Source organism: Dipodomys spectabilis, unplaced genomic scaffold, assembly GCF_019054845.1.
Source record: "Dipodomys spectabilis isolate Male_0828 unplaced genomic scaffold, ASM1905484v1 ptg000001l, whole genome shotgun sequence".
NCBI lineage: Eukaryota > Metazoa > Chordata > Mammalia > Rodentia > Heteromyidae > Dipodomys > Dipodomys spectabilis.
In genome coordinates, this window is record NW_024870678.1 from 27,115,779 (window position 1) to 27,142,768 (window position 26,990).

The 26,990-nt window shown below is 41.3% G+C and overlaps 1 protein-coding gene across 2 annotated transcripts in view; it reads right to left on the reverse strand.

Annotated features, from left to right (window-relative positions):
• Positions 1 to 26,990, reverse strand: part of Hivep2 (HIVEP zinc finger 2) — a 179,449-nt gene that overhangs the window by 15,338 nt on the left and 137,121 nt on the right. Inside the window, exons 4-6 of one of the 2 annotated variants that reach the window (XM_042679093.1) lie at positions 17,236 to 17,330; positions 7,228 to 7,272; positions 261 to 5,860 (exon numbers count right to left, since the gene is read on the reverse strand). In XM_042679093.1, the coding sequence (XP_042535027.1) occupies positions 261 to 5,474 (5,214 nt within the window). In that variant the 5' untranslated portion in view covers positions 5,475 to 5,860; positions 7,228 to 7,272; positions 17,236 to 17,330. Of the gene's footprint in view, positions 1 to 260; positions 5,861 to 7,227; positions 7,273 to 10,090; positions 10,101 to 17,235; positions 17,331 to 26,990 lie in introns of those variants that run through there. The other variant, XM_042679177.1, reaches the window with a different exon arrangement.

Genomic DNA, 26,990 nt, shown 5'->3' on the forward strand with positions numbered 1-26,990 from the left:
GGGCCATGCTGCTCAAGCTGGCTATTTGATGGTTAATTGGCAACAGAGTCTCATGGCCTTTTCTGCCCAGGATTTGAACAACTATCCTCCAGGTCTTTCTTAGCCTCCTGAGTAGGTAGAATTACATGCTTGAGCCCTCAGTGCACAGAGCCCAATTAGGGTCTTAATTTTGCCAGTATATTTTAGGCTATCTTTCCATCATTATCTAGTCTACTCAGAATTACACCCATCACCCACAACCTTCTGAAATAGTGAGTTACCTGTGCAAACTGTTTCCAAGCGCCAGATGATGTAAGCTTGCCAGTTCCCGGCCTGTGCATAGCAGCCAGAGTGTAAATTTCTGCTGTGATTTTTTGCTTGGACCTCAGAAGAGCCAGTGTAGTCTTGGTGTTCAATCCTGATGGGTTGGGGTTACAAGAACTAATGCACCATGAAGCATAAACCGAAGATTTGAAGGTGGCCTGTTGGACGAAATTGGGTTTTGTATAATTCAAGAAGCACCAACTCACAGTAGTTGTTGTCCGCAGACTGGGGAACTGAAGAATCTGCTGGAAATCTGCCACATCTGTGAAAAGAAGTGTGGAGTTTGCCACATTCCCGCCAGGGCCAGAAGCCACGTGGACCAACATGCCAACGGGCATCTTCCGGCCCTTCCCTTCTTCTTCTTGCTGACTATCTCCCATTGGCAGTGAAGAACTTTGAGGACTCATGCTCATGTCTGAGGCTGTCTCATCAATATCTAATTCATCGGAGGACTCTCTGCTATCTGAAAGCCTTCTGGACTTCTGCCCAGAAGGGGGCGCTCTGGAACCAGAAAGCAGCTCCCTGCTGGGAGGGAATGGCTCCCTGGATGGCCCACTGGCAGATGGATAGTCTTGAGATGAGGAAGGTGACAGGGAGGAGAAGGAAGATGACCTAGACTGCAAGCCATCCTTTGGCTCAGAGGCACACCCTTGTCGAACCAGCTGGGGTTTCTGGGGGCGGGAGAGGCCCTTCTTGATGTCCGAGTTGGTGAGCTCCACCGCACTGAGCTCCTCAACTATCTGTCCGTACATCTTCTCTTCTTTGACCCGTTTTTGCTGCTTTGTTTCCATGAAGAGTTCCAAGCTACTGGCTGGAGACAGCATCCGCTTGCTACCTCCCAGAGAGGCGGCACTGTCTGAGGTGGAAGGTAAACATAGGGGGATGGAGGATTCTAAGCCAAGGGGTAGAGTCTGAGGTACTTTCCAGAGGGGGTATTTCTCCAAGCCCGCGTGCGGCCCCAGCACCTGGGCAATGTTAAATCCTATCCCTTGCATGGCCGCGTTGGTGACCAGTGTTCTTTGGGTCATATTCTCGTCAACTTTGCATATGACGATTGCAGGGCTGTTCTGCCCAAGTATCTGGGAGATGCTTGTGTACATGACACTGCCATAGGAAGGAACGTGTGTCTGGAGCCGAACAGGCACCACGGTTCCTGGGAGGGACTGCAAAGGCCCAGCATTTGCCGAGGCAAACTCTTCTTGAAGAAGCTGCTCAGAAGGAGTCTCCGTGGACTTACTGCTGGGTTCTGACGGGAACTTTGGAGAAAGGTTCTTTGAGTGTAGCCCTGATGTTCCTGAATAACACGGGTAGGTTTGCTCTTTTGTGTGCACGTAGTCTGCAGATTTCTTTCCAGTGTGTTCTGCAATGTGCTCTAAGGGATAGCTAGAATGGATCTCGGCCTGGAAAGAAGGCTTGCTGTAGCTCTTCTGAGGATGCTGGGTAAAGGAAGGAGGGAAGTGCGCCTGCCACCAGGGGGGCTGCTGAGTTGGTAAGTGAACCATGCAGACCGTAGGATACTGAAACTGAAACAGAGTGCTCTGGATTGGAGAAAATGGAACCGTCTCTTGATGTGCAAACAAATGTGGCTGCTCCGATAAGTGCTTACTTGTCATGTAGGACGTTGGCTGCAGCAAGGGATTTCTGGAAGGTTCCTGACTGTCCATGTGCATGATCTGAGGCTGGGCCAGGTGGAGCGGCCCGGAGCTGAGTGGAGCGCAAGGCCCCACGCCCTGCTTGCCTGGGTCCTCGGTGGGAAGCGGCGGAAGCATGGAGGACGGGCCGGGGTGCCACGTGGCTCTGAGGCCTGCGTGCAGTTGTTCCATCTGCTCTTGCTTGACGCCAGGGTCCACCCCAGCTTCCCCTTGTGCGATTTCTGGAGAGCCACTGAAGGAAGCCTGCCGCACCAGAAAGCATTTCTTCCTTTCCCTGGATGGGGACAGCGTGGAGGTGGATGCCCCGGCCACGGGGGCGTGGGAAAGGTTCCCGTAATCGAAGGATTTGCTCCGGATTTCCGGGACTTCCGTGGGGTGGGGACAAGGCATCTGCTCCGAGGAACAACGTCGCATCTCTTTCTGGTGGTGATGGCCCGGAACGGACAACGAGTAGGAGCCGGCGGGGACGGTCAGGAACTCGGAATGCTTCCCGAACTCATCCTGCTTGGGGGGGGCGGCGAGCTTCACGGTCTCCTCCCTCTCGAAAGACATGGAGAAGCTGGAGCTGTGCGACAGGTTGCTCTCCTGACTCGGGCTGCGGGAGAGGCCGGTGCCCGTGGACTCGAAGCTGGACTCCCCGGACGAGTGCTCCATGTCGGCCAGGCGCAGGCGCTTCTTCTTGGGCGGCAGCTTCTCGGCGGGGAGCTGGGAGAGGGTCTCGCTCCGCTGGGGCCACTGGAATTCCTCCACGGGCTTCTCGGGCTCCTTGCTGGGCGCCTCCTTTTCCTTCTCGGGTTTGTCGGGCTCCTCGGTGACGCGGATCTCGGGGACCTGGATGTTGTGCTGGCGAACCAGCCGCGGCTGCGCGTGGCAGGGCGGCGGCGGCGGCCCGGGCCGGGGCGGGGAGGGCTTCGGCCCGGTTCCCCCGCTCTCCGCGCCGTCCCCGGCGGCCGCCCACTCGGGGCTCGCCGGGGCTTCAGGAATCTCGCCGCCGCCGTCACCCATCTCCGAAGGGGAAGGGGCCTTCTCTTGGCCCGCGGCCGCCAGCTCGGCGGACTCGGACCTCTCGAAGGAGTTGGGGCGGCTCAGCGAGTTGGTGTGCTGGATCACGGAGATCACGTTGCCCGCAGGCTTCCGGCCCAGGTCCGACATCTTGTCGGAATCCGTGGCCGACGACTCTTCGGAGCCAAGAGACGGACTTCCGGAGGGCAGCGGGGGCCGGCCGTGGTCGAAGCGCTCCAGGTGCCCGGGGGAAGCGCTGTCGTGCCCCGCCAGGCCGCCGCCCCTGCCGGCCTCGGGCCCCGGCGGTGGCTTGGGGTCGTACTCGGCCGCCGGCAGGCCCCCGGGGGTGCAGATCATGGGCGTGTCCTCCTCGTCGCCCACGCTCTTCTCTTTGCGCCGCTTCCGGTTCTCGCCCGGAGCCCCGAAGGCGGAGGGCACCCCGGGCAGGGCCGCCGCGGGGTCCACCAGGTAGTCCCCGACGACAACCCCGTGTCGGACGGAGCCGAAGCCAGGCGCGTCGCGGTAGCTGGGCTTCGGCGCCTCCGCGTCCTCCCACTTCTTGTAGGGCTTCCGGCAGACCTCGTAGTCGTAGCCCACGCGGTCTCCGGAAAGCCATCTCTTCTCCTTGGAGGACGAGCCGCTGAGAGCCCGGCAGAGCCGGCCGGGGTGCTCGGCCTCCGCGTGCCCCTCCTGGACCGACGGCAGCTCGAAGGCCGCCTGCCTCCGGAGCATGCGCTGCGGGGGCAGGCCCACCGTGCCCGGGTAGAAGACGTCGTCGGACCCGGTCATCCGCTCGTCGAAGGAGTGACTTCCTCGCAGGGAAGGGGGGATGCTCAGGTTGGTGGCCGAAGAGGTGGGCATGGAGTTGCTCCGGATCAGGGGAGAGGAGTCGACGGGCGCTTCCAGGAGCACGGGGCCGCCGCCGGGGAAGCTGGGGGGGTACGGCTTGCCTTCATTCCTGACCGAGGGCGGCGGCGGCGGCGGCAGCGGCGGGGGCTGCCTGGCCTCGCTGTTGAATCGAGCGGAGGAGGACGTCAGCAGGCCGGCCGGGCCGGGGTCTGCCTCTGCCGGGCCGGACATCAGCTGTGAGATGGGGTCTTCGAACATCTGGACGTCTAACCTGGCGTGGACGGGAGGCGGGGGCTCGGCCATGCCCTTCCTCCCCGCGGGGCCGCGCTCGGGGCCCGGGGGCGTCACGCTGAGCGCCGTCCTGGGGCTCAGCCGACAGTACTTCCCGAAGATGATCTCCTCGTAGGACTTGGCGTTGGTGTTGGGCGGGCTTATCTGCTGCTCGGCGCTCTCGGAGCGGGAGAAGTAGCCCGAGTCGGTGCTGCCTTTGCTGTGCGGGCTCAGGAGGTTGAGCGACGGCTCGGAGTCTTGCCCTCTTTTCTCCGACAGCCGCAGCGCCAGCTTCTGTTTGACCGTGTGAGAGTCGTCCGCCCTGGGGTTGAACGACGGATTGGGGAGCACGTCGGAGCCGAGGTACGCAGAGCTCTCGCTGGGGAGCGGGATCCCACTCTTGGGGATGATCAGGATGGGTACCTTCATGGGCCCCCCCAACGATTCTTCCAGAGACCCGTGGTAGCCTCCGCGGCCGGCCAGGTCCAGCGGGATCCCGGGTGGGCCGGGGCTCATCTTGTCGGAGGTCTCGGCGAGGAGAGAGCTCTCCTCGTCGGTGTCTGTGCTCTGCTCGCCGTCGGAATGGATTTCTGCTTCCACGTCAATGAAACCCGCCTCGAGGTCAAGCTTAGACACGGCTGACTCTGTGAAAGGTACCAACCCCGCCTTAATGGCGTGGGCATGCGACTTCCTGTGCTTGTACAGATTGCTTTTTGTCTTGAAGGAGAAACCACAAGGTATGCATGGATATGGCCGCTCACCGGTATGGGACCTTATGTGTTTCTTCAGGACACTTGGTTTGGCACATGCCCTGCTGCAGTAAGGGCAAATGTACTTGCCGGGCTTTTTGGGTTTGTGCTCTTTCTTGTGAGCATCTTCTGCTTGTTCGATACTTTTCTGGGAGTATTGGCTATACGCAGGGTTCAGACTTGAAATCTTTTTTCTAGGATAACCACCACTGTGGCCGTGGAGAGGAAAAGGATATAAGTCTTCAGAGGCAACTGATGGCAAAGGGCCAGGGAAAAGCCACGGAGGGCTTTCGAGGCTCTGGTGTGGCTTGTTGCTGTGCATGATCCCCTGTGGCAACGAGGGCTGAGGGAAGGAGAGTGAGTGTTGGCATGAGTAAGGACTCGGACGGTGCGGTGGGTATTGCTTCTCGGTGACTTGCTGCAGCACGTCTCCAGGTGAGGCCAGCTTTCCAGAACCAAACAGTTGTGCTGATGCTGTGCTTCCAATCTGCTCAGGATCTAGCTGTGGTTGCCTCTGTCCTTCCTGACTGCCAAAAGTGCTCATCTTAATAACAGCTGATGGCTCTTGTCTCCATCTACCTGACACTTTATCAGTTTCTCCAGACCTTGAGGTAGCTTTTTGTCCTAGAGCTGTATCCCCAGTGTCCATTTTCGTATGCGAAGGTCTTAAGTGCTAATTTGTCTGAAAGCCGAGTAGACTCATGGAGTGTCTCCAAGGCTGTGCTTTTTAGAGCTTAGTGGCTTCCATGTTCCAGGGAGTCTGCAAACTTGCTGATGGCGGCTTCTCTTTGGAATCTTAACCACACTGTAGTCGATGGGCATTGGATGGGAATGTCCTTGGACCAGGCTAGAACACAGTTCTCTCCATCATAGAAATGTCCGTCCAAAAGCTAAGTGCACATCTACCAAGATTTCTTATGGCATTTGAATATATTCAACTAGGATGCAACTGGGATGACGAACAGTCTAAGAGAAATTTTGCCCATCAACTACAGCAAAGTTCAATCGCCAGTTTCACTAAGGTAAAAGGATGACCTGAAGGAAAAGAAAACACAGATTGTCATAACATGTATCAAACAAGATCTCACAACCAATCCTCAATAACCAGTTTGAAGTTTGGCAAGTTAAAAATGTTTTTAATTCCAAGGAACTAATTTTTATAGTAGCTAGATTAATTCCACAATTGAAGGGGATTGATTTCAAACTCAGAATTATGCCAGCAGCATTCATCTCTTTCATGTTTGAGTTGTGACCATCGTTTTATAAATAGTTTTTTTTTTTTTTAACTCTGGGCCTGGGCGCTGTCCCTCAGCTCTTCAGCTCAAGGCTAGCACTCTACCTCTTGAGCCACAGCACCACTTCCAGCGTTTTCTGCTTATGTGGTGCTAAGGAATCAAACGCAGGGCCTCATGCATGCAAGGCAAGCACACAACCACTGAGCCACCTTCCCAGCCCTATAAATACTTTTTACGTTTACTTAAAAACTATTTGGAGCCTAATAGTCTTGCTCAGTGTAAAACATGTGCTTAGCATGCATGAAAGCCCTGGGTTTCATTCACAGCATCCCCCCCCCCCACAAAAAAATGGAAAATACTTTTTAGACATTATTTGTAAGCCTTCACTAATAAATTTAAAGCTATTCCTAACCACATTTTATGATATGCATGTTGAAGTATATTACATATACCTATAAGGAGATATCTTTGTTAGTTCAAGTGGTAGAGTGCTAGCCTTGAGCACAGTGAGGCTTAGGGACAGAACCCATGCCCTGAGTTCATGCCCCAGGACTGGCATAAGCAAAACAAAAATGAACAGAAAGACAAAATCCCCCAAATTCTCAATTCTGCAATCAAAAGAAGAAGAATAGCAGATTGGATCAAAAGTAAGATCTAGCCATTGTTTGCCTTCTGTTGGGGGTTATTTTTGAATTGATTAAAGCTTCCACTAATTATGATATATGTCTTTTAATATATTACCTGTATGTCACATTTTTTGAATAGACAAAATATATTAACCTCTGATTTTAGATAAAAGGATTCAGATACATACATTTGTACAAAATAACATACCCTTAGATAGAAAGAGCCATCAAGGATGTCATAAAGGCCATCGAGCTAACTTATAATAGAAACTAGCCCTATTGCAAACCAAAAGAAAAAGAAAAGAAGCACAGTCCCAAGCATAGGGTCTTTCTTTCCTCTACCACCTCACAAATAGAATGTGGTCATTGAAAAAAAAACAAAAACCAGTGAAGTAGAACTAGATTAATTATAGAAGAATCAAAAACTTTGAAGACAGAATAAGAATTCAACAAAACAAAATGATCTGAAAACCTTCATAATGTAGAATTAAAGCCTATTTGGAAAATACTTTCAAGGACTACTTAAAAATGAAATGATTACCTGAACAGTTTGGCGTTCTTATGAGCATGATTGTCCTGACGCTTCCTAGGTACAAAATAAATGCAGTTAGGACAAGTTATTCCATTAAACCATAGCATCACTATATACAAACACAGGTTCTAATTTGCAGTTCATTATATGTAGGACTCACAGTGCTTTGTGCCCTAAAACAACAATAAGGAATGCTTTGGGATGCAAGAAGCCAGGGTAGCAAGCCTTGTGTTATCAAGAACAGCAGCCAGTCAGTGCTTTGTTACTGTTATTGTATCAAAAGAGTGAGAAATGGCTGAGAATCTTGTCCTGATAGAAAAAATATGAAAATGTTACAGTTAGCTGTAAGCCAAGAGCAAAATATATGAAGGAAAAAAATCAGGAAAGTAATCCTATTTATAATAGCTACAAACGGCATGAATAAATTTAGCCGAGAAAGTGAAAGACCCCTACAAAAAATTATAAAAGTGATTAAAATGGTTGAAGATGGAATGAAGGAGGAGGAAGAGGAGCAGGAGGAGCAGAAAAAGAAGAGGTAGAGGGACAAGGAAGAAGGATACCTCAAGTTCATGGATGGAGAGAATCCATTAAATGGTCATATCACAAAGAAATCTACAGATTCAATGCATTGTGTATAAAAATACAAATGCCATTCTTCAAAAACTAGAAAAAACAATCCTAGACTTCATATGGAGCCACAAAATTATTGAGAAAATAAAATAAAACTGAAGGCGTGTATTATTTGACTTCAAAATATACTACAAAGCTGTAGTAATCAAAACAAGATGGTATTAGCTACAGACAGACACAAAGAACATTGGGACAGACTAGAGAGTCTAGATATGGACAAACACATCTGTAGCTGATTTTTGAAAAAGGTATGAAGAAGACAGATGGAAGGACAGTCTTCAATAAGAAGTGCTGAGAAAACTTGAAACTCAATCCCTGTTTTTCACTAGGAATAAAAGAAAGTTACATAACAAACAGATTATAAACTAAGTGTAAAACAAGATGAACTACTGGGGAAACACAAAGGAAATGCTTCAGGATACTGGAATGGGCTGTTACTTTTTGAACAAACGGGAACAAAAGCAAGGATAGCCAGTGAGATTTTATCAAATGAAAAGCCTTCTTCATAGCAAAGGAAACAATCAACATAATGAAAAGACAACATACAAAATGGGAGAAAATATTTGTAAATGCATCTGACAAAGAGTTGTTAACTAGAATGCAGAAGGAAAAGGGAAAGGACTAAAATGAAAACCAGGGCTGGGAAGGTGGCTCAGTGGTAGAGTGCTTGCCTTGCTTGCACGAGGCCCAGGGTTCAATTCCTCAGTACCACATAAGCAGAAAAAGCTGTGGCTCAAGTGATTGAGTGCTAGTCTTGAGCTGAAGAGCTGAGGGACAGTGCCCTGGCCCAGAGTTCAGTCCCCATGACAGACAAAAAAAAAAAAGACATGGAAACCACTCCCCCCCACACAAAATAATCCAATTAAAACTGGAAAAGAACATACACAAACACACAAATAGCAACAGGTATATGACAACATGGTACCACTAATCATTAGAGATGGCAGAATCAAAACCACAGTGAGATACTGCATCGTCCCAGTGAGAATGGTTGTATCAAAATGCCTAAAGATAATAAGGATGTGCAGAAAAGTTCCTTGGCACTATTGGTGGGAATGCAGATAATTACTGTCACCATGGAAAACAATATAGAGGTTCCTTAATAAACTCAAAATAGAACTACTATATTATCCAGCAAGTCCATACATCCCAAAGGAATGAAACTCATATATCAAAGAGACATAGATCTCTCCTGTTCATGGAAGCACTGTTCAAAATAACCAAGAAACAGAACAACCCAGAATCCAACAGATGATGAATGGATAAAGAAAATATTGTATATCTATACATGGAATACTATCCAGCCCAAATAAGGATGAAATCCTGTCATTTCTGACAGTATATATGGCACTGAAGACCATAGGGTTTGGGACAAAGTAAAGCACAAAAAGACAAGAACCTCATGATCTCATTCATGTGGGATCTAAGAAAGCTGATTTCCTAAAAGTTCAAAAGAAAATAGTGGTCACCAGAGACAGGGTGATGAATGAATGGAAAGTTACAGTTAGGAGTGAGAAGTTCTAGTGTGCTATTGTGTAGAAGAGTACTTTATCAATGTGCTATGCATTTAAAAAAAATCTAGGAAAGCTTTTGAAAGATTTCATCATAAAAAGGATGTTTGTATACAGATATGTGGAACCTAATTTAAACATTTTGCAATGTGTACAAGGATCAATATTTCACGGTAACCACTGAACATGTACAGATTTTTTTATGTATGAATTAAAAATAAATGCAATTAAAAGTTTTAAAGTCAGAGTAATATTCCCTCTCCCTCTCTCTCTTTTGTGTGTGCTGATACTAGGGTTTGAACTCTGGTCCTTGGCACCGTCCCTTAGCTTTTCTTCCCCCCCCTCTTTTTTAGTACTTTTTTTAAAATTGTAAAACTACTATACACAGGGGTTACAGTTACATGAGCAAGGTAATGAGTACATTTCCTATTGAGCATTGTTGCCTCCTCTTCTGTTTAGCTCTCTACAACTGGAGCCACACCTCCACTTCGACTTCTGGAAGTTAATTGGAGATAAAGAATCTCATGAAATTTTCAGCTCAGGCAGGTTTCAAACTGCCACCCTCATATCTCGACCTGTCTCATGAGCAGCTAGGATTACAGGTGTTAGCCAATGATGTCCAGCAATAATATTTTCTGAGATTAGACTACTACATCAAAACTTTTGGTTTTTGACATTTATTTCTAATCCCCTAGATAGGAAAAGGTTCTGAATTGTAGCTTTTATTATACCTGTAGTCTTGAACATTGAAAAGTACAAATTTCCTTTTCAGGAAATTACATCACTGCCAAGTAAAGGAATCCTCTAGAGAATGGTAAATACATCAAGGTGAATGACAACTTAGTAACTATTAGATTTTAAGTGAATTCTCTACTCCCCTAAAAGAATGGTCAGTGAAATAACCCAAGAATCCTGAGGATGTCAGGATCCATTCATAGCAAATGTGAAAGTATGAAAGTTCATATGTATTGTCTCAGAAGTCCCATTGTTTGAAATCTATCAATACAGATTTTCCTGCACAAAGTTCACATAGATAGGTATACAAGGACTCTTAAATAAATTAACACTTGGGCTGTGAAGGTGTCTCAGTGGTAGAGTGCTTGCCTTGCATGCATGAGGCTCTGGGTTCGACTCCTCAGCACCACATAAGCAGAAAAAGTCAGAAGTGGCGCAGTGGTTCAAGTGGTAGAGCTCTAGCCTTGAGCTGAAGAGCTAAGGGATAGCACCCAAGCCCATTGTCCAAGTCCCACAACCAACAAAAAATAAATTAATAAAAATAAATAAATAATAAACACTCAACCATAAAACCAAGCCATCTTAAAAACCAATAAAGAAAGCTGTGGAGGAAGTAGTGAAATTAAAGAAAAGCTTATTGTGGCCTAGTATGCATCTTATAACAACAGGAGATAATTGAGAATGCCAGGCAGAATATTCACAGCAGTGAAATCACTGTTGTCAAAAGAAATAAAGGGTTTTTTTTTCTTACTTTTCACCTTTTAGCAATTTAAATGTGTTTGTCTGTCTTAATACAAATATGTTTAGCTTTTTAAATAAACTACTGGTTAATTTTTTAACAAGATGCTACCCTGCAAATGTACTGCACATTTCCAAACTGGAACTCAAATGCTACTCTTATTTCCATGGCAAATATGCCGCTTATTATACATCTCTACAATGATGGTGAGAGGGCAGGGGAACGTAAGTCTGCTCACAGGAACACCAGGCCTTCTGGGTGAGAGATCAGCAGCACCCAGACATTTGTAAGGACATCTGTGGTGAAAATGTCCTGGCAGTAGCTATGAATAAGAATGGCCAATAGACACATGAAGAAATGCTTAACCTCTCTAGCCATAAAAGAAATGCAAATCAAAACAACATTGAGATTCCATCTCACCCCAGTTAGAATGGCTACAATCAAGAACTCTAATAACAATAGATGCTGGAGGGGATGCGGCCAGAAGGGAACCCTACTGCATTGTTGGTGGGAGGGTAAACTTGTTCAACCACTTTGGAAAGCAGGATGGAGGTTCCTCAAAAGACTCAAAGCTCCCTTATGACCCAGCAATCCCACTTTTGGGCATTTACTCAAATGAGCACAAACAAGACCATACTAAAGCTACCAGCACAACTATGTTTATTGCAGCATTATTTACCATAGCTAATATATGGAACCAACCCAGATGTCCCTCAGTAGATGAATGCATCAAGAAAATGTAATACACACACACACACACATACACACACACATACATACACACACACACACACACACACACACACACACACACACACAATGGAAGCAGAGTAGGTTTATAAAGCAGCTGATGAAGAAACTAAGCCACAAACGTTTAACTCCAGTTGGCCAAAAAGTTTCTCAATGGAATTTTAGGTTTCCCCCTCTCCAAGTTTCCCTGTGAAAGACAAGGGATGGCTCACAATATTGCACTGCAAATTTACTTCCAACATCAAGGTTAGAAAACAAGAACATGCAACGCTGAACCTGGCCTAGTAGAATTTTATGTTTAACTATTTAAGGTTCATGCAGGCATAATCTGTGTTGGACTTTTGCAGGTAACACCCTCTAAAGTGGAGGGAAAGTATATTTCTAATTGAACAAAGAAATGTGTGAGTCCTTAGCTAGGACTCGGAGCTTTAAGCAAGTAATTACTTAGTTACTTTACAGGTTTAGTATTTTATACTGATATTAAAACAATGTATGAAATTCCATGTTAATACAGTTTGATCATCCTTAGAAAATCTCAAATCTGAAAGCCCCCCAAATCTGAAGGGTTTTTTTTTGGGGGGGGGGGAGGAGGGATTATAGTACTGGGGCTTGAACTCGGGGCCAAGACACTCTTTTAGCATTTTTACTCAATATACTCTTCCTTTTGAGCCATATTTCCACTTCCCATGTTTTGCTGGTTAATTGGAGATGAGTCCCATGGATTTGTTTGCTTGTGTTAGCTTTTAACCATGTCCTCAGATCTCTAGGATTACAGGGTCAATCACCTGTGCTCAGCTCTAAAGTTTTGTGAGCACCAACGTGATGTCACAGGTTGAAAGTTCCAGCACTGACCTCACATAATGGGTTGCAGTCAAAATACTAAAAATACTATGCAAAATTAACTTCCATAAGATATATATGAATTTTGTGTTAAGACTTGAGTCTCTTCCTCAAGGTATCTTATTGTGTATATGCAAATATTACAGAATTTGCAAATTCAAAACACTAAGGTCAGAAGCATTTCAGGTGCAGGATACTCATCCCACAGCAATAATAATGGCTGCTATGTCCTGTGCATTTACTATGTACTATGCTTTTAAAGAGTTTCATGCATATTATTTGATCTTCTTGACAGGCCTAGGCTATTGGTATGATTGCAGCCAGTCGACAGTGGAGGATCAAACTGAGTCAGAGTTCAATTGTTTAGCTGGCCTCTGAGCACAGGAGGTCTCATCTCCATTATTTGTTGAGTCTTGACCACAACTTAACCATATATCTTCAACATCCCCCCTAAATGCTTTCACTTGTCTGTATTTGAAATGACTCAACTTTTAATGTTTGAACTAAATTGCTTCAAAATGCCACTTCCTGAAAACAATCCACAATTTAAACAATGTCATCTATCTATAACCTAAGAAATTGTTTTCCTTTGTTCTCTGAATATCATTACTTTTTTTTAATTGTGAAAATACCATACAGGGGGTTATAATCCTCCTTTGTTTCTCCTTCCCATCCCTTCCCAACCCCCGCCCCCCAAGTTGTAAAGTTCGTTTTTGGACATAACATCTTGTACATCTCATTGTTGCAATGGGTCCACCTGTTTCCCTATTTAAACAATTTTTTTTTCCTCTCCCCTCCACAAATTATACCAACATCAACTACAATGAAAACAGGGGTATACAGTGGAGGAGGGACATACAAAGCAACAAAGAAATAATCTTATAAATGTGTTAGAAACAATCGCAAGAAAAAAAACATTTGAATACTTATCTTGGGGTTCATTTCCCTAACATCAACTTATCTGACCTTTTCTGCTTGTCTCAGACATATACTAGTTATTGCAAATAAGGGAAACCATGGGACCTTGAATATCATTACTTTTAAGGACAGTAAGGACCCTAAAGTAAAAACTAAACGTTTATCACTTTCCATTCTTCAGCTGACATGGAATATGTACTTTTGGTTAAAATGTAAGCTTCATGTTAAACAAGGACATATTACTCAATGTCAATATTGTTCTGTTGAAAGCAAGACTAAAATAACATTTAATACATTATTACATAGACAGTCTTAATTTAATAACCCTTATAAATTGGGCGTTTAACTTCTATAGTCTCTAATAATAAGTTAAAATCTTCATACCACAAACCAGAACACAAACACTTCTTACTCACTTAGGATATTATATTCAATAAGTGGACCAAATAAAATTCAGAAATAATCTTTCCCTATCTGAAAATTAGACTAAAAGATGAAGGGGAGGGATTGTTTTATAAAAAATTCAAAATCATGTATTTAGATGTTTAGAACAAAACTTCTCTAGAACATTAAGTTAGTTGTTGAATTTAAAGAAAAGAGCTAATCAAAAAGAGTGATGCTGACTACCAAACTAAAAGCAGTCACTTCCCTAAGGTCTATATGAGGCCATCCTTCAATGTTCTTAAGATTCAAACCTTTGATCTTGGTTAAAAAAAATTAATTAAGCAAATATTTTTTGCCAGGAAAATGTGTTCCTTCATTGGTAGACATTGTACAGTAGTCTACATGTGATGTCCCACTAATTAATCAGGACATTAAATGACATCCCAGACCATGTACTCTACTCCTGGGTTGTTAAGTTGTCATCTCCATTGGAGCTGGAGGTCCCACTAGTATGCAGACCCCTAACCTAACTTTTCATGTCAGTGAAAGTTTGAGAATGCTACCAGAAAGCTGGAAGTCAGTCCTGTTTCCACTAGATTTTAAATGTATTTGAGGAAACCATCACTCTCTCCAACACTTTATCTTTGGGAAGATTTCATTAACTGCTACCCATGAAAGTTACTTCCCTTGAGTTTCTGAGATACATGGAAAAAGGTAAGCAGGAAAGAAAACCAGTGGAGGGTCCTTCGGAGAATTTACTGATGATATTCATGAGCCATAACAAATGTGGATGAGTTCATTAACTGTTTGTCTAGAGTTGCTTTATCTTGGAAGTTGAAAAAACTATGCAAAAGGAATCATGAGAATTACAGATCTATTGTTACGTGTCTTTTTCTATACAACCTGGCAGAATTTCTGAGTTTCCTCAACTTTCTTTACTGTTTTGTCACCTTAATAAACAGAAAAATTCACTATAAAGCAACTGTACAGCTTTTGATAATTATATCTTTAATAAAATAAGAGATGATATATTTAATGTGACCTAATTTTCACCAAAATGACAAAGATTCTTGATGTTGTATTTTATTACTAAAACATATGAAAATGTTTTTCATATGGGAAAACAATTTTCAGATAAGAAAACAATTTTATAAGTATATCAAGAAAAAAGATCAACATTAAGCAGATCATTCAATCTAGGAAAATACTTTCTTTTTACTATAAATCATCAATCAATGTACCTTTATGTATTCAGATCTTTAGCTTAATTTTTTTCAATAAAAATCTATAGTAATGTCATTAATTATAGTTACATTATTTGTCTATGATCACATATTCATTTTTCAGATTCTTGACTACTATGTCAAAAGCAAATTTCAGTTTTTTTACCAACTGATCAGTTTTAAAATGTCCTATAAGAGCAATTCTCATGCAAAAACACAACAGCTAGTTATCATTTTATTCACTGGGATTTCTTTTTATGGTAACTAAACCCACACAAAGTCATTTTTGGCATCCATTGCCAACAAAGGAGCTGGCATTCCAAATAGAGCTGCACATTCACATTTAAAAATTTTCCCTAATGTTTTTCAGGGCTGTGAGGATAAAAGTCAGAGGACATGACTTTTGAGTGTCCCAGGGATGGTGCTACAGCCCCGTGGCACTCTCCAATCTGTATGAATAGGCTATATGGGTATTCAGAGGTAATGGAACTAAAGGAACTGAAACAAAGGGAAAGAACATGATGCATGGAAGGGCTGCCAGTTTTCTAAAAGTGTGCCCTCTCCTTGGCTACTCTTCATCGTCCCACTCAAATAAATCTGGCACCAAGTTAAGTGATTTTCTTAAGACAGGCCCCAAAAAGGAAGACCTAGAAACAGCCTACTGCATAAACCTCCTCCAAGGTCTCCTCAGGATAATGTCTGATGGGACTGGCAGTAAAGCAAGCTTCCCTAGTTCTTCATGCTAGGATATTTTGCTAGGAAAAAAACATACAGCTTCAGAAAATTAATAATCAGTACTTATCTGCTGGCAAAAGTCAAGTGACCATTAAATAATAAGATTCTAAATAATACTGGGGAAAAAATGATGACAACTTCTTTCTCTCTCTAATATTTAGTGAAATGAGACATTTTTGAAAATCAAAATGATAATTTGGTCTTTTCCAGAGAATGTGGCAGGATTATACTTACAAACAAAATATATGTCTTCTGGTAGCATTATGGAATGGCATTTTAGAAGTGATCTCCGTGTATTTGTTTAAAGCCTGGCATCAAGTAGCTAAAACTGTTTTATATGAATTCCTGTGCAGGTTAGAGCACTGCTGCTTTAACACACTGTGTAGCACTGCTGGATCACTGTCAGAGCACAGGGGCTCAGAGGGTACCAGACTAGAGAAAAGGGGCCTACTGGAAGGTATGACCGGTGCTACAGTCCAACTTAATACAGACTTATTTCCACAGATGATTTACTGAAGGCATTTCCTGAGAGCCAACTTCATTATAAATGCTCCTGTCAGTAAAAATTCCTGTAACAACCTCAATTCTTCCTAAGGTGAGCAAGCTGCTAATAGGAAAAGAATGCTGTATGTTATACAAAAGCCTGACAGACAATTCAGAGAAGTTTTGGAGAAAGTAAAAACTGACTTGACATATTTACAACATAACTGGATAAAAACTTAAACCTGGGATTCAAAGCTGAATTATATTCTTGCCTATGGCTGTAATGCACATACCACACAGATCTCTGTAGAATGTGCACACATAGGCAAGATATTCATAACTTACCTTGATTCAGCATGCTGCTTTTAACATTAGGTCATTAATGTTTTTACAATCTTTCTGAAATTGTGATTTCACTTTTCCAGTGTGGCCTGTTTCCCCAGCATACAATAAAAATTATTACCATAAGATTACTAAGGATGTACTATGAATTGCATATGGAAATAAACACTTCCACCAAGAAACTCTTTCCAATGGGTCTATCTTAGTAAAGAAGAATATGATTAAAACTGGTCTATTATGAAAAACAAAATAAGTAAAATTTACACAGCATTTTTCTCTCTAACTGCAAATACATATTGTTTTCCTCTCAGAGTTGATGATAAAATCCATTAATATAGAGGCTCATGGTAGGCACAAACTCCTTTTCAAGGTAAACAGTAAAAAAAAAAAAAAATAGAAGGGCCAGGTGCTGATGGCTCATGTGTTAGCTACTTTGGAGGCTGAGATCTTAAGGATAATGGTTTGAAGTCAGCCTGATCAGAAAACTCTGTGAGTCTTATCTCCAATGAATCAACAAAAGGCCAGAAGTGAGCCTGTAGCTCAAGTACTTGAGAAGAGCAACCTAGAATAAAAAAAGTCAAGTAAGAGCTTGAAGCCCTGATTTCAAGAGTGAGTACTGACATGCACGCATGCACGCACACACACACACACACACACACACACACACACACACACAAACACCAATTAAAAAAGCAATAGAAGAAAATTATGAATTTCAGTTATTAACCTGTTGTCTTCATATCAATAAACTGCATCACAACTGTCTTTGCTTCCCAAGATGCCAACTTTCTCCACAGGAACTCATGCACAACTTCTGGAAATCTGAAGGATGAATAAGAACATTTAAAAGATGCTGATGTTGGAATTAACTTTATAGGCATATTTATTCTGAAACTGTCTGCTTTTAGGAAATATAACCTGGGACTGCAGCTCTAGTTATGTGGTTTTTTAAAAAAATTCCCTTTCTTTTAATATAGTGTAAATCTTTTAATTATATTAAAAGGAAATGCCTGTAACAGAATGGAGGCAATTACAAAAATAATGCTGGAGTTAAAACTTAGTGTATTGGAAACTAGGAACCCACAGTGGCCCAGGCTACCATTCTGCCTCAGAGCTGAGATTTCCACACAGCTCCTTTTGAATCATCATCAAGTAAGCTGCATAGTATGCTTCTCAGATAACCTCACAGCAAATTCTTTTTTCAGCTGTTACGTTCTGTGCTAAAATTAATTTCTGAACTAGGAATCCAAAACAACCAAAGTCGAATCTGAGTCTTCAGTGATTAGTATGAAAGAAAGCGAGAGATCTTTCTCGTACTTAGAATTAATACTTATCTAAATCTAATCCAAGGAAATGCAAAGAAGATAAAGCTACTTAATCTAAGTAGATTAATCAGTCAACAATCTGAAGCTGGTTTGGCTCTTAATAGCCACACAAAAAAATGTCATCAACCACCTAGTGCAGCCTAGCACAGTGGTTCAGAGCAGAGGTACCATACTCAAAAGGCTGAGGACTGCAAGTTCAAGGTCAGCCTAGGCTACATGGTGAGACTAGTACATTGTCCATAGATGGTCAATGTATATTTGTTGTCTCTTCAAACCAACCAACAAGCAACATTGTTGTTTCTTCCTGACATGGTGATTCCAATATCCCTTGCAAAAAGATCTAAAGCACTGAAACCTGACAGTGAAAATGTGGTTCCCTGAGGACCATCTAGTAGTAGCTTTCCAAGGAAATCGTGTTTTCCTTTTCCTCTCCTTTCTGCACATCACCACAGTAGGACTTTGGGACACCCTGTGCACTTTGAGACATGAATCATCATAGGCAAGTAGGCCCACTTGGTTCCTCAAAAGACACAAAAGGTGCAAAAATAGCGTCTGCAATTGAAGCAAGAGCCACGTCAGCAACCAGATGAATGTGGGTGGTCAGATAAGATTCTGCTTCTGCAAAGGGCAAATTATTAAGCAAATGTTAGAATTATTTTCTTTTTTAAACTCTTGTTCCTCTCGCCTCAAATCAACCATTTCCAAATCAAAAATGGCAACTGGCAAGCTCTACTCTTCTGGAAACTGGGAGGTCCATCAATGCCAAAGAATATGACTGATTATCACTGAAGGCACAGTGGTGGTTTCAAAACAAGAACAGACACAATGCTTAAGATAATTATCTATACACCTTTAAAAATCTTTCATATTGTTATCTTCAAAAGGTTTCACATTAACATGCCCATTATGTGTACAATGCATCTTGATCAGTCACCCAAACTTCCTTCATTCTCCCTCATCAATCCCATCCTCACCCATTTCAAGTTTCCAAGTACATTTTTCATGTATGTTCATTAAATATTATGACTGGATTCTCTACAACTATATTGTGTGTGTGAAAGAGTGGAGGGGAGAAAGAAGGGGGGGGGGAGATAGACACACACACACACACACACACACACACACACACACACACACACACACACACACACACACACACACACAGACCTGGGTATTGAACTCAACCTGCGAGCTGTCCTTAAGCATTTGTGGCTCATGGCTAGTGCTCTACCACTTGAACCACAGCTCCACTTTTAGCTTTTTGGTGGTTAATTGGAACTAAGAGTCTCATGCACTTTCCTGTCCAGACTAAACAGGATCTGACAGCCCCGATCCTCAGATCTCTGCCTCCCTAAATAGCTAGGATCATAGGTATGAGCTGCCTAGCTTTTTACATCTATACTTTTAACACATCAAATAATGTCTCTTTTTTTTTAAGTAAAATAAAATGGCCTCAAACAATCTGTACCCTGGTAATATAAACTATTCTAAAGGAAAATGTATTTCTCAGATTAACAAGATCATTGAGTTGTTTTGCAATTTAAGCAAAATGGGCCATGAATCTATTAAAGATACAACTATTATAGGGAGCAAAACTTTATCATATCCAATGACCACATGACTGACAATCCTATAGTCATTAGATCTAAGAGGCAAGAAGTGAGGGGAAAGAGTTTAATTTTCAGTAAACTAGTACTAATCCCAAATCTTTATTCCTACCAATGGCCTCCATAAACCAACCACAGTGTTTAAGCCTTCCTTCCCCCTTAAGCTGTGACTAAGGCAGCATTCTTGATTCTGACTGGGACAGTGACTCATAGAAATGGGAAATACTGAAATTTCAGAGCATGGATTAACACGCTCCTCTCTCTCTCTCTCTCTCTCTCTCTCTCTCTCTCTCTCTCTCTCTCTCTCTCTCTCTCTCTCTCTCTCTCCCCCCCCCCCCTCCTCTCCCCCACGCCCTTTTTATTGAATAAGAGAATTTAAAAATTGGCTCAAAAGACATGACTACATGACTCATAACTTCTTTAATATTGAGTTTTCCTTTAAAAGACAAAAAAATCAACACTAACAATGCCATGTTTATCTTTTACCTTATAGATACTCTCAGGAGTCTTTAATTTCCATTTTCTGCTTAGCAAACACAAAATGTTTCTTTCTTTTTTTCTATTTCTCCCTATTTTGACCCTGTTATAATAACATAAATCCTTGATAAAACTTTAAAAAAATTAAAAGAAACTCCCCATAGTGTTATTTTAAAGCAAAGATCCAAATGATACAAATAAGAAAGATATGACCCCAACTAGAATGATTTTGCCCCAAATCACTTATATAACAAATTGAAATCAGTAATGGTCTCTACAAGGGAGGTAATTATTCTTACTAAGAAAATAAAGACATGCAGATACCATCTCAGAAATTTTTTGCATTAATTCTGAGTTTTGTGCCTCAGTTTTTACATCATAATAAAAGGAAAACGTATTTTCAAACAGGTCTTCATAATATATGCTCATGCATGTTCCCTAGAAATGAACAATTCACACAGTATCCTACATAAACAATGTAATATAAAATGGTAGATTATCATTACTTTAACTTTTACTTCAAGGTTATTAGATTTATAAGAACTTACTAGGCAGTGAAATCTTAATATTTAAAAAAACTAACAGGTTTTCAGTAATAGTGTTAACAAATCTTGTAAAATGTCTCCAAGTCATTTAAAATTCATTTCTATATATATATGAGGTGAAAATTACCTTTCACTTTCCTAAGTGCAGCTGATTTTTCTGAAGGTTAATAGACAAGACCCTTAAAAATAGTTTCCATTCATCCATCTCTTATTCCTAAGAAAAAAATTTTAAAGTTTGAGTATCATTGTTTCTATCCACATCATTTCTCAGCCTTCCTTTTGGAAGACAAAATAATCCTTGGCATTAACTATTGGAGTCTTGAAGGTTATTATCATTTAAGATAAGTGAGGATAAAGTTGGGCTAATGATTTTGATGAGAAGATGGATAAGACATTTGAAAAATATCCACTTGTGGTAGGATTCTTTATTTTCATTACCTATTACTCCAAATTTAAAGTTATGGTTTAACATGACTTAGATAAAAGCTCCAAGATACTAAAGTTTTGATGGCAAACCTACAAAGCATATTAAGTATGTTGTACTTGTTTTCCTGAAGCTACACAAATACTGACTACATCGTAATTTTATGAAAAGAGTTGGCAAGATAAACCAATTATACATTAGGTGAAATTTTCATAATAAAAAAGTAAACAAAGTGGTTGAACAAGTTTACACTCCCACCAACAATGCAGTAAGGTTCCCTTCTGTCCACATCCCCTCCAGCATCTGTTATTATTAGAGTTCTTGATAATAGCCATTCTAACTGGGGTGAGGTGGTATCTCAATGTTGTTTTGGTTTGCATTTCTTTTATGGCTAGAGAGGATGAGCATTTCTTCATGTGTCTACTGGCCATCCTTCTTTCCTCTTCAGAGAAGTTTCTCTTTAAGTCTTTAGCCCACTTATTTATTAGAGGTTCCTCAAAAGACTCCACATAGAGCTCCCCTATGATCCAGCAATTCCACTTTTGGGCATTTACCCAAATGATCACAAACAAAACCACACTAAAGCTACCAGCACAACTATATTTATTTCAGCCTTATTTACCATAGCTCAGATATGGAACCAACCCAGATGCCCCTCAGTAGATGAATGGATCAAGAAAATGTGGTATATATACACAATGGAATTCTATGCCTCCATCAGAAAGAATGACATTGTTAGGAAATGGAAAGACTTGGAAAAAATTATATTAAGTGAAGTAAGCCAGGCCCAAAGAAACACAGGTCCCATGGTTTCCCTTATTTGCAATTACTAGTCTATGTCTGAGACAAGCAGAAAAGGTCAGATAAGTTGATGTTAGGGAAATGGACCCTAAGATATGTATTCAAATGTTTTTTTCTTTCATGCAATTGTTTCTAACACATTTATAAGATTATTTCTTTGTTGCTTTGTATGTCCCTTCCCCATGGTATAACCCCTGCTTTCACTGTATTTGATGTTGGTATAATTTGTGGAGGGAAAGGGAAAAAACAAATTGTTTAAATAGGGATACAGGTGGACCTATTGCAAGAATGAGACGTACAAGTCGTATGTCTAACACGAACTTTACAACTTGGGGGGGTGGGAGGGTTGGGTTTCGGGGGGAGGATGGGATGGGAAGGGGAAACAAAGGAGGAGGCTACAATGCTTGATAAGAAATGTACTCATTATCTTGCCCAGTATTTTCATAATAAAAAAAGTAAACAAACATTGAGTAAATTTCATGGAAAACTAAGATATGGCATCTGCATGCTCAAAGGATGAGCATGACTCTTTGTCCCCTATAAAAGAAAGAGGCCACTTTAATTCCATACGAAGGGCTAGAAAAGATTCCAAATTAGTGGTCAAAGATGGGAGATGGTCCCTGAATGAGAAATTGGTGTTAAAGACATGCTACATCGAGTTCACAAGGCTTTCCTTCAGGGTTACTTTACCCTTCTATTTAAAGAAGACACAGCAGCTCTGATGATCCATTATTTCACTCTGGAGTGGGAAGAGTTCCAAGACAGGGGTTCCAGAGGTTCTACAAGTCAGCATGTATATCCCAAAAATAAATACAGTTATTACTTAACTATTGAAATTTAGGGGCTGAGGTATAGCTAACTAGTTCATAAAAGCATGAACCCCTGGGTTTGATTCCCAATGTTAAAAATTGTAAATAACTGTAAGTAATTCCACAGCATCCTTTTGTCGCCTATTGATTTTACAGAGTACAAAGCAGACATGGGACTAAGTACTGTGAAAATTAGAACTGCTATTTAAAAAAGCAAGTATGGGCTGGGATGTAGCTCAGTGGCAAAACACTTGCTTAGCAAGTGCAACATCCTGGGTTCAATCCCCAGTATCAAAAAAACAAAGACTGAAAAAATACAGTTTTAAAAAAAGCAAGTACATGCATATTAGAGATTGTTACATAAGCGTCTCAAACTAGGTTTTTAAACTCTTTTATGACCCTTTGAGATAATTATTGAATGCCTACTCTATGTTAGAATATAGGCTAAGTTAAAAATACAAAAAAGGAACAGATATGCACAATATGTAAAGGCTCAGACCTTTAAGAAGGAGATATAGAAGAAACAAGTTCAACAAAATATTTCGTGTGTCATGACATCAATATAAACATAATACCAGGGAGATGGCAAAAGAAACTGTCAGTCCACTCTAGAGTTAGGAAATACCTTATAGAGACAGCCACTAGGCCAAGCATTTAAAGAAACTAAGAATGTGAATATTCAAAAGGCCACAGCTTTCAATGGTAGCTTTAGGAACAAGTACACTTGTTAGATGAAGTGAAAATACAAGACTATCATTCCAGTCTGTCTAGAGGTATATGTGCTTTACTTTCAAGCAGTAGAATGACAGATTTGAAAAAATAAAGTGCTCTCATTACTACAGGGTTGAGGTTAGGTAATAATTGTTGAGCACAGTTATTTCTGTTTTAACACTGTGAGTGATTTTATTCTCAAAAGTATATTAGCCTTCCAAGCCCACAACCAACAACAACAATAACAACAAAAAGTATATTAGCCTTCTCCTTGAGCTAAGCTAATTACAGTGTACTGCACTTAATTTAATCTTTCTTTCATGATTCTGGGTAATTATTGTGCTTTCTAGTCACCAAACTGCATCCTGGCTGTGCTCCTCTAGATTGTGAATCCTCGTTATGTATCCTTAACCACGTCATGTTTAACAAGGCCAGGATTACAACTGAGGTTTGGCTACAACTCATCAACTTCTGTTATTATTTAATTTTTGAGCTTATTCTAAACTATATAGGGAATGTGCCATACTGTGCAAAAATTTTCAAACTGCTAAGGCTGATGAAAGGGGGAGGATCAGAGAAGTCAAAATCTTGCTTAAAGGCTTAGAGCACATTATGAAGATTTTGTCTTGCAGTTTGTCTTCAAATTTTCAAGTTAACTCTTTTCCAGTGTCCATACTTCTTTTCCTTTCAAAGTTTATTAATTTGGCCACAACAACTGAATAAGTAGGAAAATAAACCTGAAGAATAAAGGATCTTGACCTTTGAATGAACAAAAACACTTATCATCCACACTTTAAAGTTGTATCCCTTACAGATCTAAGATAGGAACAGTTTAAGAAAACAATTTAAAGTGGTCCATGAGCTATTTGTCAGCTTCTACAGAAAAACAAAATCATAAATTTTAATCTTTCTGAAATGAGTATGTTAGCAAACTTGGACGCCAATTTCTACAACTGGTGCATTATTAAGTGTCCCAAAGAAACGCAATTACTTAATTTGTAATCAGTTTTCAGCATCAACTGTTTCCTGTTCTCATATGGTTTATAATGTAAACTTTTTTTTTTTTTTTTGCGGGTCCTGGGGCTTGAACTCAGGGCACTGTCCCTGAGCTTCTTTTGCTCAAGAGTAGCACTCTACCACTTGAGCCACAGCGCTCCTTCCTGTTTTTTCTGTTTATGCGGTACTGAAGAATCAAACCCAGGGTTTCATGCATGCTAGGCAAGCACTCTCCTACTACACATTTCCAGCCAATGTAAAGCTTTTAAAGTAAGTATTTTAACTACAGTCATAGTATTACCTCCCCTAATGCTAGTCACTAGAAATTCACAATACTAAAATTGCCATACGGACAGAAGAGACAAGAGGATCCCATCTCAACAGGTACTTCTGCACAGAGGTACACATTGCATTGCTTCATCTGGCCTAGCAGATGAAGTGGAGCTTTTTTGTTGTTGTTGTGTTTGGTTTGGGGGTCAGTTATAGAACTTGAAAGCAGAGCCTAGGCACTGTCCCTGAGCTTTTTGGCTCAAGGCTAGCACTCTACCACTTTGAGCCACAGTGCCAGTTCCAGTTTTCTAGTGGTTAATTAGCCATAGAGGTCCCCTGGACTTTCTTGCTAGGGCTGGCTTTGCATGGCTGATCTCAGATCAGATCTCAGCCTCCTGAGGAGCTAAGATTATAGGTGTGAGCCAAAGTTTCAGGCTCCACATACAGTTTTATCCAATTTAAAAAATCACATTTATTTCCTCATTTGTGGTTGTCTTCCTAGTTTTATGCTTCTTTCCTTTCCTTTCCATTCCCTCTGTTCTATCCCTTAATGGTTTTATATAGGTAAACAGTTAATTACTAAGCAATCATAAATATTTACTGAAAACTAAATATTCAGAAGATTAAGGATAAAACAAAAAGATTATTTGACTACTGTATTGTAGTGACAAACATGATAACAAATTCATAACTCTTACTATATTTTTTCTCAAGTCTTACTTTATGTTAACTACTTGATTGCTACTAGTATATAAATAAAGCCCAGACTCTTTCTCCTGGTTTCCTTTTACTCCTGGGCATAAAAAAAGATCAAAAGGTAATTTGGGATTATGCAAAGAATGTGAATAGAGATATTAATTGTAAAATGTGCATTGTTTTTGCAGAGATTTATAAAGTAAGTATACCTTGCCTAAAAAAAAAATCCTTGTCTTAGGAAGAGCATTCCCTCTCAATGGCACTGACCCCCAAAGCACTGAGAGCAGAGCTGAAAGTAGAATTGTGCCTCATATCCCATGTGATAAATGAGTCTCAAGAGTTATGGGGGTAAATTATCCTCAATTTTCTTAAACTAAATCCACAGAGTAGAGATCCCTCAAAGAGGATCAAGGCATGGCCTATGTCTGCTTTAATAAAACCACGTATGCCCTGTCTAATAAACTGAGCTGCTTAACGAATTAATGTCATTTAGGTGGGGTTAGGCAAGTGTTATACTCCTTTTGCTTTTAGTCTGTTTCTTAGTTAGGGTCTCGAGCATTAACCTAGACAGGCTTCAAACCAAGATCTTCCAACCTCTACTTCCTATGTAGCAGGAATTACCGGTCTTTACCATCATATCCTGGCTTGTTCTGGAGATACGGTTTCACTTTTTTGCCTTGGCTGGCCTTGAACCTCAATCCTTCTATCTCTGATATTAAGTAGCTAGGATGCCCTTAGATGTGTACCATGAAAAAGTATCAACCCCATTTCCTTTGATGACAATATATCCAGAGACTGAAAACTTAGTTCACATGCCTGTGTAAAAATAAATGACCCCAGAAAAAAATCAAATGATTTCCAACTCAATACTATCCCAGGATCTATGAGACATGTGGGGTGACCAGATACTATCTCATTTAAGACTTTAGAAATGGATATAACATTGACACACTGAAAATAACTTGAACATCTGAAATATTCAGAGGTTAAGAAGCTATATGATCAAAAAGGACTTGAACAACTAGGTAGGTACAGACAGAAGTAAGTGATTCAAATGCAAGCCATGCTTTACCCAAATGAAGTAACTAGAGAAGCTTTATAATTACCTATGCTACCTGGTTATTTAGGTAACTCTTGGCACTTTGATAAACACTGGACGGCCTTCATTCGTTCCTGCTCATTTTAGAATATATCATTGCCTAAAAAGTTTAGGGTTCTAAAAACACTCACTTGAACCAGGACTTTGCAAGGTAGTATTAGGCAAATTCTGAAGGACCATTCAGGATTCCACATGATTATCCAATCACTTAGTCAAATTACAAATTACATTTTTCCAAATCTTACATACAATAATATAATAAAATAAAATATCACTGAATGCATATTTCTTATATATTTATATATTTGAGTTTTAATACAGGTAGTACCTCATTTACAAAAAAAAAATCTGTGGACCCCCGGTGGCTCACTCCTGTAATCCTAGCTACTCAGGAGACTGAGATCTGAGGATAGCAATTCGAAGCCAGCCTAGGCTAAAAAAGTCCATGAGACTCTGATCTCCAATTAACCTCCAGGAAACCAGAAGTAGCGCTGTGGCTCAGATGGCAGAGTGCTCGGCTTGAGCTAAAGAGCTCAAGGATAGCGCCCAGGCCCAGAGTTCAAGACTGACAAAACAAAAAACAAAAAAACAAAAGCCTACACTGCTGCTGTGCAAATCAATTTCAATGATACCAAGTACAAATGCAGAATAATGTAAACTGGGCACTAGTGACTCATGCCTGTAATCCTAACTACTCGGGAGGCTGAGATCTGAGGATTGAA